At 39.8% G+C, this 18350-nt stretch overlaps 1 protein-coding gene across 1 annotated transcript in view; it reads left to right on the forward strand.

Moving 5' to 3' along the window:
• The window catches only part of LOC147748151 (uncharacterized), a 648568-nt gene extending 634544 nt beyond the window's left edge, over positions 1-14024 (forward strand). Inside the window, exons 65-67 of the mRNA XM_086959041.1 lie at positions 6259-6327; positions 7579-7812; positions 9334-14024. Of these exons, the coding sequence (XP_086815167.1) occupies positions 6259-6327; positions 7579-7812; positions 9334-9480 (450 nt within the window). The 3' untranslated portion in view covers positions 9481-14024. The remainder of the gene's footprint in view (positions 1-6258; positions 6328-7578; positions 7813-9333) is intronic.
• The last annotated feature ends 4326 nt before the right edge of the window (positions 14025-18350 follow it).

Raw genomic sequence — 18350 nt, forward strand, 5'->3', positions numbered from 1 at the left:
ACGGCCCATCTTTCACTTTTCCTCCACTCAATTGCCTCTGTGTTGTCTGTATCTGTTCACTGGCACACACATTCTATGCCCTCTTTTTGTCACAAGGTTCAAGATTACAGACCCCATTCATATGTAAAACCTCAGAACTAGAATATGAAGACACAGTTGGAGAATTAATGTTTTTGTTTTCTCCAACTTTCACACATAACAAAACGTTGACAACTCTCTATTGGTCACTTTAAATAGCACATCTCAGGCCAATTGTGAGCTGGGAATGCTGCAGCCAAATTTGTCAAAAAACGCCCTAGGAGAGCAGTACATAAGTCTTGAAAAAAAATCTGCTTTCTCTTGGTCTGAGTCCAGGCCATCTTTAAGACCCTCCTAATTTGATCTAGTGTATACTATGCAAAGTCCAACACTTTGCAACTAGACCGAATCTTAAAGTAAATGTATTGTTTGTAAATGACATCCCTGCAGGAGCCGAGTTCCAGTCACCAGCCAACTCCCTCTGATCTGCCAAAGCATATACACTCCAAATTCCCAAACACTTATACCCACAACGAACAATGGGGCATATTATCAAGGACCGGTGTTAAAATTATCGCCATTTTATCGGCAGGAAACTGCCGATAAAACGGCGATAATGGGCTTGATAATACGCCCTTGTTAATTCCCATAGAAGCCCATGTTTACACCAGAACATGGGCTTCTATGGGAATTAACAAAGGCGTATTATCAAGCCCATTATCGCCATTTTATCGGCAGTTTCCTGATGATAAAATGGCGATAATTTTAACACCGGTCCTTGATAATATGCCCCACATTTCCTACCCTTGCAGTTATCAGATGTTTTAAAAATAACTTTACACATGGAAAATGTATGAATGGAGACATATAGTGAAGATAAGTACAAGTTATTAGGATGTAGGATATTGTTATAACCATATTGAGGGACAAAATATCGAAAGTTAATTTTCTATACATTTTCTATGCCCAACATCATATATACGTACCTTGGTGATACATATATTTTTAAGATACATAGATGTGGCATTAGGAATAGTAAATCCTTAATCTCCCTCTGCGCACTTAACTTTCAATATTTTGTCCCTCAATATTGTTGTAAGAATATGCTGTCCATTCGAGAATCAGAACTCGATATTCCCTAAAACAATAAATCATTAAAGAAGTATGTTAATAAAAATGTGTGAATACACACATAAAATGTTCCCGCTAGATCATTTCAGTTTTACATGTATTAAACAAAGAAACTTCACCAGAATAAACATTTAAAACATTTCAGAATACTCCATTTACCACAGTCTTTTTAATTGGTTTACTAACTCTCATAATGGTTTTTCTGTATTCCTTGCTTCACAATATGGTCAGCTTTTTCATCACCACATCAAGCAATTTACTGGCACCTGAATCAGTGTAGCTTGTTCTATATATTTGCACAAGACAACTTCACTATGTCTCTTCCCTCATGGACAATAACAAGCAATGATTATGGGAATTTTGACGTATGTTTTCTTACCGAGCTACTACAAACAACAAGAGGAACAGGCAGGGCTTTTTTAACGGGATCCAGTGCACGCGCCCTTGTAGCACAGTATAAAAAAAGGAGTACTCAGTTCCCCTGTATAAAACTTATTTAGACAGTTGAAAACGAAAGTGAGTGAAGGCACACAGGAGGGGGATCCTCCGTTTCGGAACTGGAGACCTCACACACCCAGCAAGCTAGCTGTCATGCTTCATCATATGGGCTCGCCCCTCGTTGGGTCGGCTGTGCAATACCCGACGGGCACCCATAAAGGTGCTCTTTAGCAGGGATCTTTTGTTGCTGCCGTATAGTGCTGTTGGTGTGATATTGAGACTAAAATCTTGTGCACCTTTTCGTGACCCTCAATTCCTAGTATTCACTACAATCCATTTGAATGGGCACCATGTCCCTGAGTCCTCTAATGTCTTCCATGACATCTTCTCCATGATGTGACCAGAAAAATCAAGATATAGAGGTCCCTTTAGGACCTTCCACATGCCTCTGGGGCGGTGGGGGGAAGAGCGGGGGGGGCAATAGCTGCTCACTCTGCCCCCTTATATTTTTTTATTACTTTGTAGGACGCAGGGATCATGTCCCTGAATCCAGAACATATTGTTCATGTTGTGGTCAGCAAATCATGATTAAATAGTCTCCTTTAAATTGCCAATCAGAGCACAACTAGACACCAATGGTCCAGACATCCCTAACTTTTTAGCTCCTTCATGCGCAACCCCTGCACTTCTTTAAACGCAAATTACTTGAAAATATATGAACAGATGTACACAAAATTTCAAAAAGCTTGCTTTTTGCCATATTTGATTTCGTTTCTTTCAGCCTTTTTCCATACTGGTGAACAAAGTTTACTATGGAAATTAACATGGGAAATCGCACTTCGGCCCCTCCTTTTTTTTGGCCCAACAGATCAGCGCAAAGCTTTCCATAAATAGGCCTAGACGGGTGAACTTTTATTTTTGAAATGTTTTGTGCAGATTTATCACATGGGGCCAAAATGTAAATTTTAAAATTGTTAAAAATAATATATACACAACCTGACTAAATAATGAAATACATGCTCCCGTGAGTTGTAATCAATAAATCATATCCTGAATCCCTTAGTTTTGAATTCCACTTGCGTTTTGACACATTAACTCATAGACTGGCTTTGATCTATGTACGATATAGATTTCCTAAACAGACAGTACACATAACAAGAAAGCAACTCAAAAACCTATTTACTTCAATGAAGTAATGTAGGAATACAGTCTAATTAAGTAGACAAGTTAACCAATTTTAATGTTTCTGCTTTTCATAATCCGGCTTCATGTATAGTTTGTGTTGCATTATACCGTTTTTCCCTCCTAGCCAGTTTTTACAGGATTATGAAACTGAAAAAGTGTGGCACCGAATAATATATTAAAATTATAAATGATTGGATAAAATAGGAGCACTTCTTCAACTGGCCACTAAATTTGAATTTACGTGTCCTTTGGCTTATTCTGTGCTCTTCTTGAATGTTAAAGGCTGGTCGAGTGCACTTCTTCCCAGCAGGAAAACATTCTAAAAGCACTGTGGCATTTCTTGATCTATAATGATAGAAGAGACTCAGTAAAAGGTGCTTTCAAAAACCTCACATACTCCTATTTCCTCAGGAATGGAACGGAAATCTGCAGGAAAAGATATTCATCATTGCAGGAGTGTGGTTGCCTAAGTTGTGAAGCTCAAGTTTCACAATATTGCAACTTTGGGTGCATTTAACTCAAGCGGCCGCCCCTCCATTGGGGCAGAGGAGCGCCGCCTCCCCCTGCCACCAGCCGCAAATAAAACAATATTAAAAATGGTTTCAATCTAGTCTTGGGGGTGGATCTAGGGGGATGACACTGTGGTAGGGGAATGCAAGCACTCCCTTCACTGTGCATGTGGTGTTTGGCTTGGCCTTTCAGGGAGGCCAAACACCACATGCACAGTGAATCTTTCTCCAGCCCCATCTGGGTTGCTGGGGATGGGGAAGCAACCACAGGCTCCCAGTCTGCCTGGGAGCGCAAAGTTGTAGCGATTTATGACGAAAGTCACAGAAAGCCCACAGCACTTTAAATCCATAGCAAATTAATGACAATAACATGCAATGAGTGAGAGGCATATAAAGGGACAAGGTCTATCTCAGAAAAATAGACATGGTATACCAGGTGATTAGTATTTGCCACAAAATCAAAAAATAGTATTCGGAGAGGGTAATATCAAAATATATCTTTTACAGTTTTTAAGTGTTCTCTTTAAAAAGATGTATTACACCCTCACCCACCAGCCTAGGTTGCATGCTTCATCATTGGGTTGCTCTGCATCTCTACCACATATTTGTTGGATCAGATAGACTCAGAGATGTTAAGAGCCCTTGGAGGTGGTATTGCCTCCTTATGATAGTGTTGGGATACAAATAGAACATAGCATTCCCTATAGTTCACTAAGATGGTTTTTGTTAGATAGAATCTATTGGAATATTAAAAAACTGTTTAAATGGGGAGGTTAAAGATATGTATTGGTCCTTCAACCCCCTAGTTGACATGTTTCAGCCATATTTCTCTTGCCTCGTGCAAAGTCCAAGGCTTTCTACATGACTTGGATCTCTGTCTACAGTATAGCCAAGTTCAGCTCTATGTCTTTATCTGAAGATATATAGGGCTCTTAAATTCATTTAAGTTTTCTGTGAGGGCCAGTCTGGTGCATTTCATGACAAAATGTCTGAGGGCTATATATTCCAGGTGGTATCTATCAAGGGTATTTTCCTGCAGGATACAGGACTACAGTATCAAGGACTATCAGAATTTCTATATTGCTGTCAAAAGTAAGGTCATATAAGAGGAGGAGAACCTCCTTGGTGTCCTTAAGGTATGAATGCATAGTGCTAATAATTGGGCAGAAAAAACTGTCACAGAGCCTGGACAGTGGTTCTAGAATGAAGACAATCCCAGACATGGCAGGTCTACCAGTGGTGATCCCTATGGTCCATGTATTTTCTGGAGTGTCTAAAAATAAGGAATGTGTGGTTCCTTAGTTGCTAAAAATGATTATGCCTTTTTGACGATCTAACCAGAATTCAATGTATCGTCCACCATATTTTTATAATTATTAGCACTTTGTTGGTAGCATCTGTTAGGAGCTCATAACTGGTAACTTCTGAGAGTGATCTTAAAGATTCAGTTTTGTGCATCTCCTTTGTTTGTATTACTAGAGCTCCCCCTCTGTCGATAGGTTATTAAAATGTGTGTGTCATTTGTCAATATGGTTTTTACTTTGGTGATTACCACCAGGTTACAATTTGAGAGGGAAGGTAATGTATCAGAGTTTATAATGATTATTATGCGCCACCAGCTTGTACAGTTTTGTTGTTTGTGAGCAATCTTTCCTATAGACTGCATGTTGACAGAGAAATGTTTCTGTATGTTTTCACCAATACTTTTTCCCCTTTATGTTCACCCATTTCTTTTCGACTTATGGAAGGGATGTTGATTTTAGAACTAGGCACATTTTCTTTATGCTTGAGGTGGGCATATGCAATCACATGAAAAATCAGTGAGTTTAATGAGATATGCATTTAGTTATAGTAGGTTAAAAAGTTTATCTAAAAGTGGCAATGCCTCATTGGTCCACAAACCACTGCACAATTATTGAAACATTATTAACGTTTTGTGTTGCTCCACTTTGGGAATTTTGGGCAGGTCATGCTGGTAATATGCCTATTTATATGGTTCACCTCCAGAGCAGCTGTGTGCCTGTTTTAGCCTAGTTTCACTCTTTAGGTGAATCAAAGAAATGGGTGGATTCCACCCAATTCGATTTTCTGTAAATTTGATTGCTCCACTCTACTTGATTGTCCTGACAAAACACAAGTTACAGATGTGAAAAAAGACTATTTTAAAAAGCAGAAGGAGATATATGGGTTCATCTAGCATTTGGTAGAATGATGCATCCTTCATCAGTGGGTGACCTTTTCTTCCAAACTTAGATGTGAGGAAATTGCTGGGTTTCTAACGGGAGACTCTGCTGGATCTGTCAGTGGAAACATGTGATCTGATGGTACATCCACTGCAAGACTGACTGTTTATAGTGTTGTCTTCCCATTCTATTCCCAACCTATGTCGCTTTAAGGCAACAAACATTTGCTTTCTCCACCAGTGACCCAATATTTGAGGAATAGTAGTCTGGAGTAGGGAAATTGCTCAATGTCCCACATGCACAAGGGTAAAACACTTAGTTTGTGGGCTATTGTTACTTTCTTCTGCAAGAACAAATTCCAGCATTGGGAGTTTTTTTAGCAGAATAAAATCTTTGGTCTGTAGGCACTTTAAGCATGGCACCCACTTGGCAAAGGATCAGTTACTAGCAGGTGGGGATCTCTAATCTGGGAGTCAATCATCTGCCAGGGGAACAGACACCATAACCTCAGTTGGCCTGCTCTTCTGCTAGTCCTGTCATTGTACTTTGTCAAAGGACTCCTTCAACTTCATTATATTTTGTCAATATTGGTTTACATGAAAGTTCCACTGATGTAATAAGAGGACATATACTGTTGATCTAATCGACCTGATGATGTACTATGAAAATCAACAGTGGGCTTATTGCTTAATGTGACATAAGGTCAAATTAGCCTTTATGTATTGAAAGGTTGAATTGCAGCCCGCCATATTGAAAGGATGCATCTAACAGTGTGCTAACTCTCTTTGTATCAGGTCAAACTTGCTTCCTGGACAAGGGACAAGCCAGGGAACTGGTTCAGCACATTTAAACGTGGCAGACAGGTACAGTGCAATGATTTCCTCAGTTAATAATATTAAATTGTATTTGTATTTGTACTGGGATTTTTAAAGCACAGGAATCAGTCCTGAAGGGGTATCTCTGCGCTACTGTAGCAGGTAAGTCAGATAAGCATGGGCAGACATTTTTAAGCTCTGAATAATGCTATTTTCAAGAGTTTCCTGAAGCTGAGTAGATTGGAGCATTTGCGCAGGTCCTCGGGCAAGGTGTTCCAAACTTTTAAGGCTAGATGGACAACGGTTTTGCTACTGATTCTAAACTTCTTAAACTGGGTCACCACCAGCAACCCTTTACCTTCCGATCTAAGATGGTGATTCGGACAGTAGATTTTGAATTTGTCTGACAGGTAGCTGGACTCGCACCAGATAAAGCTTTATGGGTGAGACAGGAAAGCTTGCTTTAGTCATAGCAAATGACACCGCACATATGCCATTTATAAGCAATACAAATACCAAATATTACTAATACCCAATTGCCATTACTTAAAGGACCATTTTGAATAATTAATAACAATTCTAATGAAAGTTCTCTAATGTTTTTTCTCAATTTTGATAGGTTGTATAACGCCAACTATGCCAATCCATAGCCATTTCAACTTGTACTGTTGTGAAAATTGTGACTCGTATTAATGGATATGCATGTTTCTAATGTGTACTTTATTTTGTGACTAGTTAGCCAGTTCAGAGAAAAAGAGAGGTGTGTACACTTTGATTCCTGATGTGTGTTCTGCACCAATGCCCTTGAATAGATGACCTGTAGAAGTGATGAAAGTGATTGGTCGTTAGTGGCCGGAGACGAGACTAAGGGGAAATACTAGTTCTTAGGAAAAAGCTTGAATAGGCATTGCACTTTTCAGTTTTTTCCTGAAAAATGCTTTATATGCCTGTTTTTCCAAGATTTATTTACTTTAATGAGAAGGTGGGGACTTGGGACTAGAGGCACCAAAGAACACCCCCTGAATATAGGGTAGGGGTGGCAGGAATTTAGCCATTGGAGAATTTTGACAGATTCTGAGAAGTGTAGTCAGTGATAACAAGGGCAATGTGTCGCTCAGGTCACAAATATTGACATCTTTTGACTGGTACCCCACTGCTCAATTAATATCCTTGTAAGATTCTGGCTTCATCATAATGTAAAAGTACAGCTTTTGAATTGCTTAAAAATAAGGATGAGTATGTTTTGAGAAAACAAAAAATAATTTTGAAGTCTTAAAACAAATCTCCTTGTTGTCATAGTTCTTTTACTTAGATGCTGATGGCAATCCGGTGCACATTGTTCAGCTGACTTTCTTAAAACTACTGAGCGCAACAGTTCAGCAGAACTTTACCTACCACTGTCAGCACTCAGCCGCATGGTACGACTCCACCACAGATAGCTATGTGAGGTCCTTGAAGTTCATGGGAGCTAACGACGAAGAGCTGTCCTACACAAAGTCACCAGACATCAAAGCCCTCTATGATGGCTGCCAGGTATGGGTCTGTTTTATTTTCCTACCTTTATCTCTTGCCAACAGACATTTTGAAGAGGTTTGTAAAGCACTGTATTACCATTATTACAGCCTCACAGTTTTTAGTGCTGTTTACCGTCAATTCTTTGAAAAAAAGCTAATATAATGACTGAACCGGTAAGTTCCTAAATTGGACGCATGCTATAGACTAACTACTATTGCACTCATGGTCATCAGATCAGGAAAAATAGTCTTGATACAGTTCAAACATATGGTTAAAGAATGGAATCTGAAAACAATTCAGAAACTACTTGGTTGTTCATAAGGCAGAAATAATGCCCAAGAGTAATTACTTTGAGACCTATTCGTTTTGTTTCATTAACATGATATGGAATGTAAAAGTTGCATTGCACATGCACTGTGGCACATCTACAAACACACATCTGAAAGGTATATTGTATTGGAGTCAAAAGCAATAGAGGCTTAGTAGAGAAAAAGCATGCAGTTGGTCAGCACAATATCTGCAATGTCCGGAACATTCAAATTTATTAAAAAATGACATGCCCCATGCTAGTTTATGGGTGCCAACAAAAAGAAATGCACCATCCAGAAATGGCACCAGTCATTCATTAAAAGATTTGCCAACTAATGTATGTTCCATCAAAGAGATATTCATTGTGTAAAAATATTGTCATTAATTAAACAAAAAATCCACGACATCACCAATGATATACTGATTGAATCTTATAGATTCCTAAAAAGGGGTTCTGATCTCTTTCATTAAAGTCCTACTTTCAGACTTTCTTATCTCCATCTATGTTGAATAAGAAAGTGATCAATTCATAAGGCAATTACAATTAGTGAAATCTCAAAAGAATAAAGTTCAAAACAAACTAACAGTCTAAAAATATCAGTATTCAAAATATAATTAACCTAATTGGCAGAGAACCCCAACACAGCCTGTAACTACCCCATAGTCAAGAGTTCACATATGGGGTCCCTATTTTGCTTTTTTGGGTAATAGTGTCGAAGTAAAATAAAATAGGAGAATGGGACTATTGTGATTGTTGGACATGAATCACCAATTGCAAATTTTTCTGTATCGGACCACAATCTCCAAAATTGAGTTGAAGAGTACATAGTTTTGCTGCTCCGGAAGGAAGTGAATTGCTCCGGATTCCATACTATCATCGGAGGAGAAGAGAAAAGATAATCTCAATGAAGGGCTTAGAGAAAAATTCAAAGATTGGAGGAAAGTGGAAAGAAGACTTATGAGGAAATAAGCTAAAAGTTACATAAACCTAATAGAAGGCAAACAAGACAACCCTATTGCTAAGAGGTGATAGCAAGAATGACACAATGTTTTGTGGAATCTTGAACACACATGCAGCTCTCTTTTCTAAAAGCATTTATTTTGTTTTTTTTTGCATTACTAGAATATTTTTTTTTTAAATATTTAACAATATGAAGTGAATGAATGTGTCTCTAAATGACTTGTTTGGATAAACTGTTGATACCACCCATTTGTATTTGCTTTTTCCAGCACCGAAAAGGCAACGAAAGGACAGTGCTGGAGATCAGGTCATTCAAAGTTGAGCAGCTGCCACTCAAGGATGTAGCTGTCTTAGACTTTGGAGACACGAACCAAAAGTTTGGATTTGAAGTGGGTCCAGTGTGTTTCAATGGCTAAATTCTACAACAAAGGGATTGTTCACTAAAGCAAACACACAAAAACTCTGTGAAATACTGCATCAATAGCCACTCGTGATATTTATCTCTTTGTTCGTAACTGTGGGGAATTTGTGGTATGTATAATTACTAGTATGCAAATTGTTCACCCTTGTAGGGTTTGAAGGGTCACATGGCTTGATGACCTAAAAGGTTCAATGGCTTTCAACCTAAGAAAGTCTTTGGCAGTGTCTTGTATTATAAAAATAAGAGAATGAGAACAAAATATATTTTATGTGCCTTTCAACTCTCTGTGTTGGGGAGATCATATGACTACCCCCTAACAACGATTCAATTGTTAATTGTTTCTGATGGAACAATGTGCAGTTTTTTTCAATGACTTGCTGTCATTCTTAGTGGAAACATTTCAGTTCTGTAATCATTTTCAGGGAATTTGGTGCTTTTGGAAGGTGCTCTGAGTACATCACTGGCAATTGAAGACATCAACAGAAAACAGTCAAGAGAGTTAAGGCATGCAGTGTGGCCAGCGAGCCACACTTCTGCGTCATGCCTGGCCTCTATATTTCAGATGCACTAGGAAGTGGGCTTCTCAAAGTGGAGGATTCACTTCTATCAGGATACTGGAATGCAGCAAGCAGAAGGCAGAAATAGGCAGGGTTAATGGATACAGACATAGTGATTATTAAATATACATGTTAAATAAACTCAATACACTATAAAGAAAAATGAGGCACAATCAACTGAAAAATGGACCCAAAATCTCTTTCGTCAACACTTACTAAGAATGGAAGGAAGAACAAAAGCCTTTATGGTGAGGAAGTCAAGACAGAATACTGTTAAATGGACAGCTTTCAGAAAAATACATGAAGCCGTATCATCCTTCTCATCGAATTTGGAAAGCATCTAAATTGCAATTATATGTATTCACTGTGTGCTGAGGCCTTTAGGTACCACTTTACAGGCCTAATATGTCACAGAAATAACATGAATCATTCCATTGTCCATCGTCAGTGATTAGACCAAGAAATTACACTACTATCAATCTTCAGTCTTCTAGTACACAGATTACGACATATCAAAACCTTTCCTGTTTGGATACCACTGACAAACTTCACCAAAAATAACTTGTCATTTAAGTTTGGATACATTGGCTGGTAGATCCCTTGTATTTACAAATTAGGGACAGTATTTCAAATGCTAATGAGAAAATTGAGGTATTAAGAATCAAGACTTTGAATTTTTTTCTTACAATTCAAAGGACTTGGCCCTCATTCACTCACTAGTGTGAGGATTCAATTAATTTCTTGGACACTGTTTTCAACCAAATGATAGAATGTCTCAATGATAGCCCATCTCACATACCTTGAAATTTCTGTTTCGCATTGTACATCCATTCTATAGGTAAATATCTGACCACTGCTGGGATTGTATTAATTGGGCTAGCATCACTCTGAGGCACTCTAAGTGATGGAAGAAAACCCCTCTCTAATTGGTCAGAATAAAATTACATCATAACAATTGCTAAGTTGATGTGGATGACCTTAAATACAAATTGTGTCAGTGTCGTAGCGACCATATCTGCAGATAAAGATACTGGCCGAGGTATGTTGCAAGATGGTACTACACTATACATTTATTGAGTTTCTTTTCTAATTGAAACAGTTTTGGGCTCAGATAATGTGGCTAATATCACGTTGGAATATGCTCCCAATATCTTCACTGTGGTCATGATTTGTGCATAATTTTGCTCGGCTTTATCCAGAAAGTGTCAAAAGACGATGATTTCAATAACCAGCTGTGGTTGTGATCCATAAAATTCAAACCTCTACTGACTTTACTTAGCTCTTAGGAGTACATATTTGTATGACTTACTTGAGAATACTCAAGAAGGAAATATTTGGATTCCTCATTTGAGAACACTCTGTGTCATTCAGGTCGTACCCCTGCAGTTTAAATACCAATTCAAGGTTTGAAACAAATAAACTTTCTCTTCTATGGAATCTATTGTTTTCAGGTTCCCTAAATTAAATTCTTTATTAATATATCCTGCCTGTCTGAAGTGTATATGACCTGTATATCAATGGTACAATACTCTCTTAGACTTGATTTGAAAGGGTATTGTAGCCACCTCTATCTCGATTGAGTTCTACATTCAATCTACATGAAAAGCTAATTCTATAGAATTTCCTTTCAATAGCAATATACAACTTGACTATACACCCCGGTAAATAAAAGTCAATCATTTTTCACTGGTCCTGTCAAACATTTCCAACATCATTCTTTGTTAATTCCGAAATGGCAAAGTATACAGTAATGAAACAATGACCCTCTTGACAATGGCACTTTAAAACCCTACAGTGACAAAAAAAACTGTGATACACATAGCAATGTACAATAGATTGTGATGGAGAATGGACATCTTATGTTCAAAGGCAAAACCACTAGCAACCAAGAAATGCACCTGAAAACTATTGTCTGGTTACCCAACAGCTAAATATCATGGAAACTGATCATATGTAGAAGGCAAGGAAATTGTCTTTAGCTCCAAAGCTATCAATATTATTTCCCATGACATCTCACCCATATTGGGCTTCTTCTTTGAAACTGTGGTGGGGAATAACAAAGAATAATGATTTGCCTACTGCACATTCTGTGAGAAGGCCCACAGATTCTCAATGTGGCATGGGTTTTAGAAGGTACTGGAAACCATAAACTTTGTTAACAGCTTGAAAGTGTCTCACATACAATAAAAAATCTATTAGTTTCTAATTCTTCTTGTTTTTCATGTTATTAAGCTCAGCTCTATGAGAGCTTTTGACTAAAAAAGGAAAAGGAAAAAGAAAAAGCAAATGTGAGGAATAGCCAATCACTACAACATCACTTAAACCTCAACATATGCACTAGTGTCTCAAATCACAATCAGAATCCCATTTTTGCAATCCTGCAGTACATTTACATTTGTAAATTCCAGTATATCCCAACTGCCATAATCATATACAGAACCCATAAAGCCGGAAACAGCCATAAAATGGCATATATTTAGATATGGGGACAAGGCCGAGTAAGTGCAATCTGCATTTATTTTCAGGAAGGAATCCTGCTTTTAAAGGTGTGCAAAGGCAGGCGAGCCTTCATCATCAACATTGTATATACCGCAAAAATGGCAAGGCAGGCAAAGACGTTAATGGTGCACTGTGGTGCCATAGCACTTTGCCGATTGCATATGGTGCTAAGCTTCGGGATAAGAATTTCCTTATTTGAAGCACTGGAATACTTTCTAAGGTTGCATGTTTTACAAAGGGCGGAGAAAAGACAAGAATAAGACTGGGAGTGGTTTCTGTACCTATTTATCCTTGAGGTAGTATTGGGCATTTTCAACAGAGTTCCTAAAAGAAAGAAAGAAACTGAATGAGCTGATAAAGTTATTGATCCAATCTCTAACTACAATGCATCAAACCAAGAGAATGGTCTCAAAGAAAACTGCTGTCATTCCTCCAGTACCTGGGGAACTGTGTGAAATCTAAAATATAAAAGGAGAAGGAGCCCGTGCAACGACATCAGATACGCCGTAGAACCAAATGCTACATTCAAGTGTGTCAATTCTTTATCATTGTCATGGGCCCCCTCTCATTATTGTGTTGAATTCTCAGCTCTACCATGGGAACCTTCCTCCCACAACATAAGACTCATGCTACAACCGGATGAAACCACTCTACTACATCAAATCTATATGATTTAAAATGAAGATTTAACTCTACTGTGCCAAATTCTCTACACTCAATGGAAAATGTGCTACTCCACAAAAGCTAAACCAGGAATATTACTAAGGGCAATCCCACACCACTGTGTCAAATGTAAAGAATATATTTGAGTCTTGGTTACAACAGGAAATTGCTTCATCATGGAATCAAAAGGAATATATAAGATGAGTAATCACCAGATCAAGAAGTGCAGTTCAAGGCCTAGACAGAACCGCTGGGGCACAAGATATCATGTCAAGTTTGCTTGAATATGCTGATAATAGAATGGCCAAGGAAATGCTCCTTTGAATGCATGTACAACCATGTAGAACAAGGATAACACTGTAGTTTAACCAGATCAGAATTCAACATCAATTGAAAAATAGCTGAACAAGGAACAGCGCGCTTTGATGCTTAAGATGCATAGCTTAGTCAAGTGCAAGAAAAGATTATGCCAAGAGCGTGCACACACATGTGAAGTCCCAAATTCAAGTGCATGGACCAATCAGTGTCCAGACATGTGTTGTTTCCTCAAAAGTGTGGTATGTGGACCTTCAAATGATCGCCCTCTTCGGTTTCAAGAGCTGTTGAATATGCCCTCCTCAATAACCTTAGTGTCACTGAACACTGACTTCCAAGCCGGCACTCCCCAACCCACTCTCAGTCTGCCTTGTTCCCTTAGAAGTGAAACGGTGCCCTCATGTTTAAACCAAAGCAACAAATATTTTGATGTGTTTAACTTGTTTTTTTATGGTGCTAGCATTTGATATACCAAATCTGTATTAAAGACTAAACTCCAACCGAATTTCAGACTTGCGTTTTCTCTCTAAGAATGTTTTATTTTAAATTGGATGTGCTGGTTTTGCATCTGAAGTACAAAGGAATGGGTTGACTCTGGTGTGAAAGCATTCCCATCACAAGTAGAACAGCTCCAGGAGGTCAGCAGCACGAGCTTGTTTGCACACGCAGAAAGGGTACAGTACAGTCACCAGCAGTGCACGCTTCCGTCACAAAAAAAGACCTGTGCAGAATATGGAAGGCTTCGGTGCAGGGTTAAAAACAACCCCACACACACATACATAAAACCAATGCAACACAGCCAGGCAGAGGCAGTTCGGGCTTAAATATACACAACATGTACAATGGTGCTAGAAGCAGTGTACCACCACAGTGTACTACCCACACACAGGCATATAGCAGGAGCAACATGTCAGTGCCAAGGCAAGCATTACACACAAACACACACAACAGATTCAGTATGGGCAGTAACAGTTCAACATTGCAGCACAAGCAGAACAGGTGCCGCATGGGTAGCGGTCACCCAGATTTCCCTCACACATACATAACTGGTACAGCATAGAGACTATCCAGACAAGCTTCCCTTAAACAGCACAGTCAGCAGCATTTTGAAGCTTATCTCTCTCACACACACTTCCGAGCACACACACACACACATACACGTGTTTCCATCCTTGTGAGCACTATGTGTGGACACCTGCCTTGTGGGGACTAACCTTTCCCAATGTTTTTAAAATATACGAATAACAGAAACATTTTAAGAAACAAATCATTACGTAGAATCCTGCTTCAAATCTGCAAATATATTATTATTTAGTAGCGTGCACAGAACTATCTTTGTGGGGACTTTAACGTGTTACCATCCTTACAGGGACTTACTCAATAATTGTCATTTGTGATTAAATACATTCACAAACAAATGGCTACGTGGTATTTTTCAGTGCTATACCTATATTACATGATAGTTTAAACATATATAAATAGCTCTTTGTGTCCTGTAAGCATTCAGCAAATGGATGTTGATGATAATGCATTTCTCAGTAGAAACTATAGGATATAATGTCCATGAAAAGGGATTCACAGATATCTATTTCTGAGTTCTTACAAACATTAAGGGATAAGGAGCCAACAAACAGTTAAATTAATGCATAGCACATACACGCACGCACGTGCACACGCACACATACACACACACACACACATACATAAACACACACTCTCTCTCACCTGGAGAGAAACAGTGGGAGTTTTCATCAAAGTACAGTTATATCAGGGGGTAGTCTCAGGGCAGTCTTCACACATAGAGAACATTAAATAGGCGTGCAATGTACAATATGAACAGAGGAGTGAAATGTAAGCCTTGCTCTAAAACAGAACACAGCACATGAACATTATAGGCAGCAACTGTGCAAGTTTTCTGGAAAAATCATTCACCGCGAGGAGAGAAGTACTGCAGTTTTCCTTCAGAGAAGGCACACGCTCAGCACAGGCAGAACTGGGTAAAATGAATCTCACATATATGTCACTAGCGCATAATTGACAACAGCAGTGCTTGCTTCCTTTTTCCGTACTTTCCAAGTACAGGAAAGGCAAGGCAGTATGTATGGATGTTGTACTGATGTAGCACAAACCTAGCTAAAAGGAAGTGGGGCAATGCACAGAGTCAGAGGCACATATACAGGCAGTGAGTCATTGGAGGCGTAGCTGGGTTCTGACAGTGGAAGTGGACTTTATTTGCATACATTTGTTTTTGAAGAGATGTGTCTTCAACTTTTTAATAAAGTGGAAGAGGGTTGAGGTGGTTCTAGGGATATTTGGATGTTGTTCAAGATCCCAGGTGAATAGAGAAGGTATTTGCCATGTTTGTTTTCCCTTTTTATTTTTTTGCTCTTCTTTGTCTCCAGCCTAATAGTGTGTGCTGCTGAAGTGTACGAAAAGCCACCAGACATGTTGGTCATGAGGTCTTTGGTGATAATGCAGCCATTGCTAAAGATGGTGGAAGGCATGGGGAGTCAGTGGGATTCCTTTCAGGGTGATGATGACATGCTTATATTTTCAGACCCTTAATGTGGCATATAGGATGCCCTTAAGAAGAGGGAGTGTGGAGCCTGTGAGATCATAGAGTAGGGAGTTTCCATCATCCAGGTGAGAGAGGATGTGGGCTTGAACACTGAAGACGTTTTCTGGAAGAAATAGTTTCACTTTCTCTAGTCTACAGAGCTTGCACTGGGACATGTTAGTTTTCTTGGTGATAGTTGGCTGTGTCTAGGGTGAATCCCAAAGACTTGGCATTTGGTGAAAGTTGGAGGTTTGAATCTGTCCAGGTTATGTTGTCGGTCTCACCATCATCATCAATATAACTTTATTTGGTTTTTGGCAAACCATAAAAGTCACAGATAAAAACAAGATACAACATGTACTTGAAATACGAGTTTCAGAAAAAAGCAACTTAGCATACCTAGTTAGAGTTCATGAGGACACATCAAGACCATCCATATTGAAGGACTGGGTTCTTTAAGACCCAGCGGTGCCAGGGCACAACACCTGAAACCTTCGTGGGTAACCTGCTCCGGCGTACGAATGACAGAGACACGGGACACTTCCTTCGGCGTCAAAGATTCAAGGTTTATTTGCTGCAGGGAACACAGAAGTCACGACAAGTACAACACGTGCAACTTGGGGAGACTGCTTCAAATTGGTTCTGTGGATCGCTCCTTTTATACAGAATTTACCCATAGGACAACATGATACACAAAGGTTTACAACCCGGTTCCCATAATTATCCCCCAGAGGGGTCGTTTTGGTCACTTTGATACACACAAGGTCTGGAACATAAGTGCGGAAACATTTGGCGGTTCCCAACTGTAAAAACCCATCTTCCCAACATTAGTGCATTCCAATCGGCAGTAAAACAGATCGAAATAGGAACAAAGACAGGTGCAGAGGAAGATGGAAACAGTGGGGAGATCGGAAAGGGTGTAAAAGGGGAGGTATCGGGAAACACGAGATACAGGCATCAAAGGGACGTGCCTAATGAGATGCACGGCTGAGACAATAAACCGGCACGGCGAGATGAGCCTCGAGCGGGGCCATCTGCCTTACAGTATCATCCCCCTCGTCATAAAGACACTTACAAAGAACATGTGTCTTCCGCAAATATCTTGGGAGTCCCAGGGTCGCGAAGCGGACAGCGTCCGTTCGCTGGCTACTTGAGGGCAAGAGACAAAATGGATGCCGTATCTAAGATGGAACCCGTGGGTACAGATGAAAAACCCACATAACAAACGAACGGTTTAAGTTAGCACAGCGAAACTGCGCACACTTACTAAACTCGTCATTTGCGGTTCGTAGATACCAGACTCAACCATATTCGTGCGAGTCGAAAACATCACTTACAATTGTCACGGAACCTCAGACGCTCCTTTTGCCCTCATGTAGGCAAGCACTAGTCGGAATCATATTCGATATTCATCAGACCATCGAGATGTTGCTGTAGCATAGCTCTGTCCAACCGAGTCCCCTTGGTAACAGGTGGCTGTCTCATACACGTTGTAGCACAGAGGCCACATAAGGCAGGACCGCACTGCACACAAAGGCAGCACGTGAACAGGAACGCCACAACGACTCCGATGATCATCAGAATATTCCAACCCCAAGTCGACATTAGGCCCCAAAACCATCCAAGTAGCGTCCAATCCCCTACATCCACGTGTATGGATTCGGAGATCTTATGCAACTTCGAGATGGCTTGATAGACAGTCGGAGCGTTATCAGGAATGAAAATACAGCAGCTCGAATGGATCACCTTACATACCCCACCTCGATCTGCTAAGATCACGTCTAAAACCATACGGTTTTGTAACGTCATAAGTCTATCCGCCTGAAGTTCAGTGGTGATATTACCAAGGGCACTGGCAGTAATATTAGCTGTCGATTCTACCACTCGAGTCAACTGTCTCAGGTTCCTACTATTAACCATAGGTCCCCAAAACGGGAGGAAACCCTTGAAAAAGTCTCCTGCCTCTTGACCGGCAGTATCCTCTTCGCTAATTACGCCTCTCACAACTCTAGTCTTGTGATAATCTGCATCTACAGTAAACGTCGGAGGCAACAAGTTTGCGATAAAACATGAGCCCATGAAGTCAGAGGGCAACCATGCATACGCACGATCATGACAGATAAAGTAAGTACCCTTGGCAGCCAGGAACACAGGGGACGAGACCATCGGCAGAATGTAATTTTCAGTGCAAGCACTCTCTCCAAGTCGGGCTTTCGATCTTCGGCCGCGACCTATTAGACAAAAATTACCAATGTGGGGTACGACCCATATCGG

This window comes from Lissotriton vulgaris, chromosome 1_1, assembly GCF_964263255.1.
Source record: "Lissotriton vulgaris chromosome 1_1, aLisVul1.2, whole genome shotgun sequence".
Classification (NCBI taxonomy): domain Eukaryota; kingdom Metazoa; phylum Chordata; class Amphibia; order Caudata; family Salamandridae; genus Lissotriton; species Lissotriton vulgaris.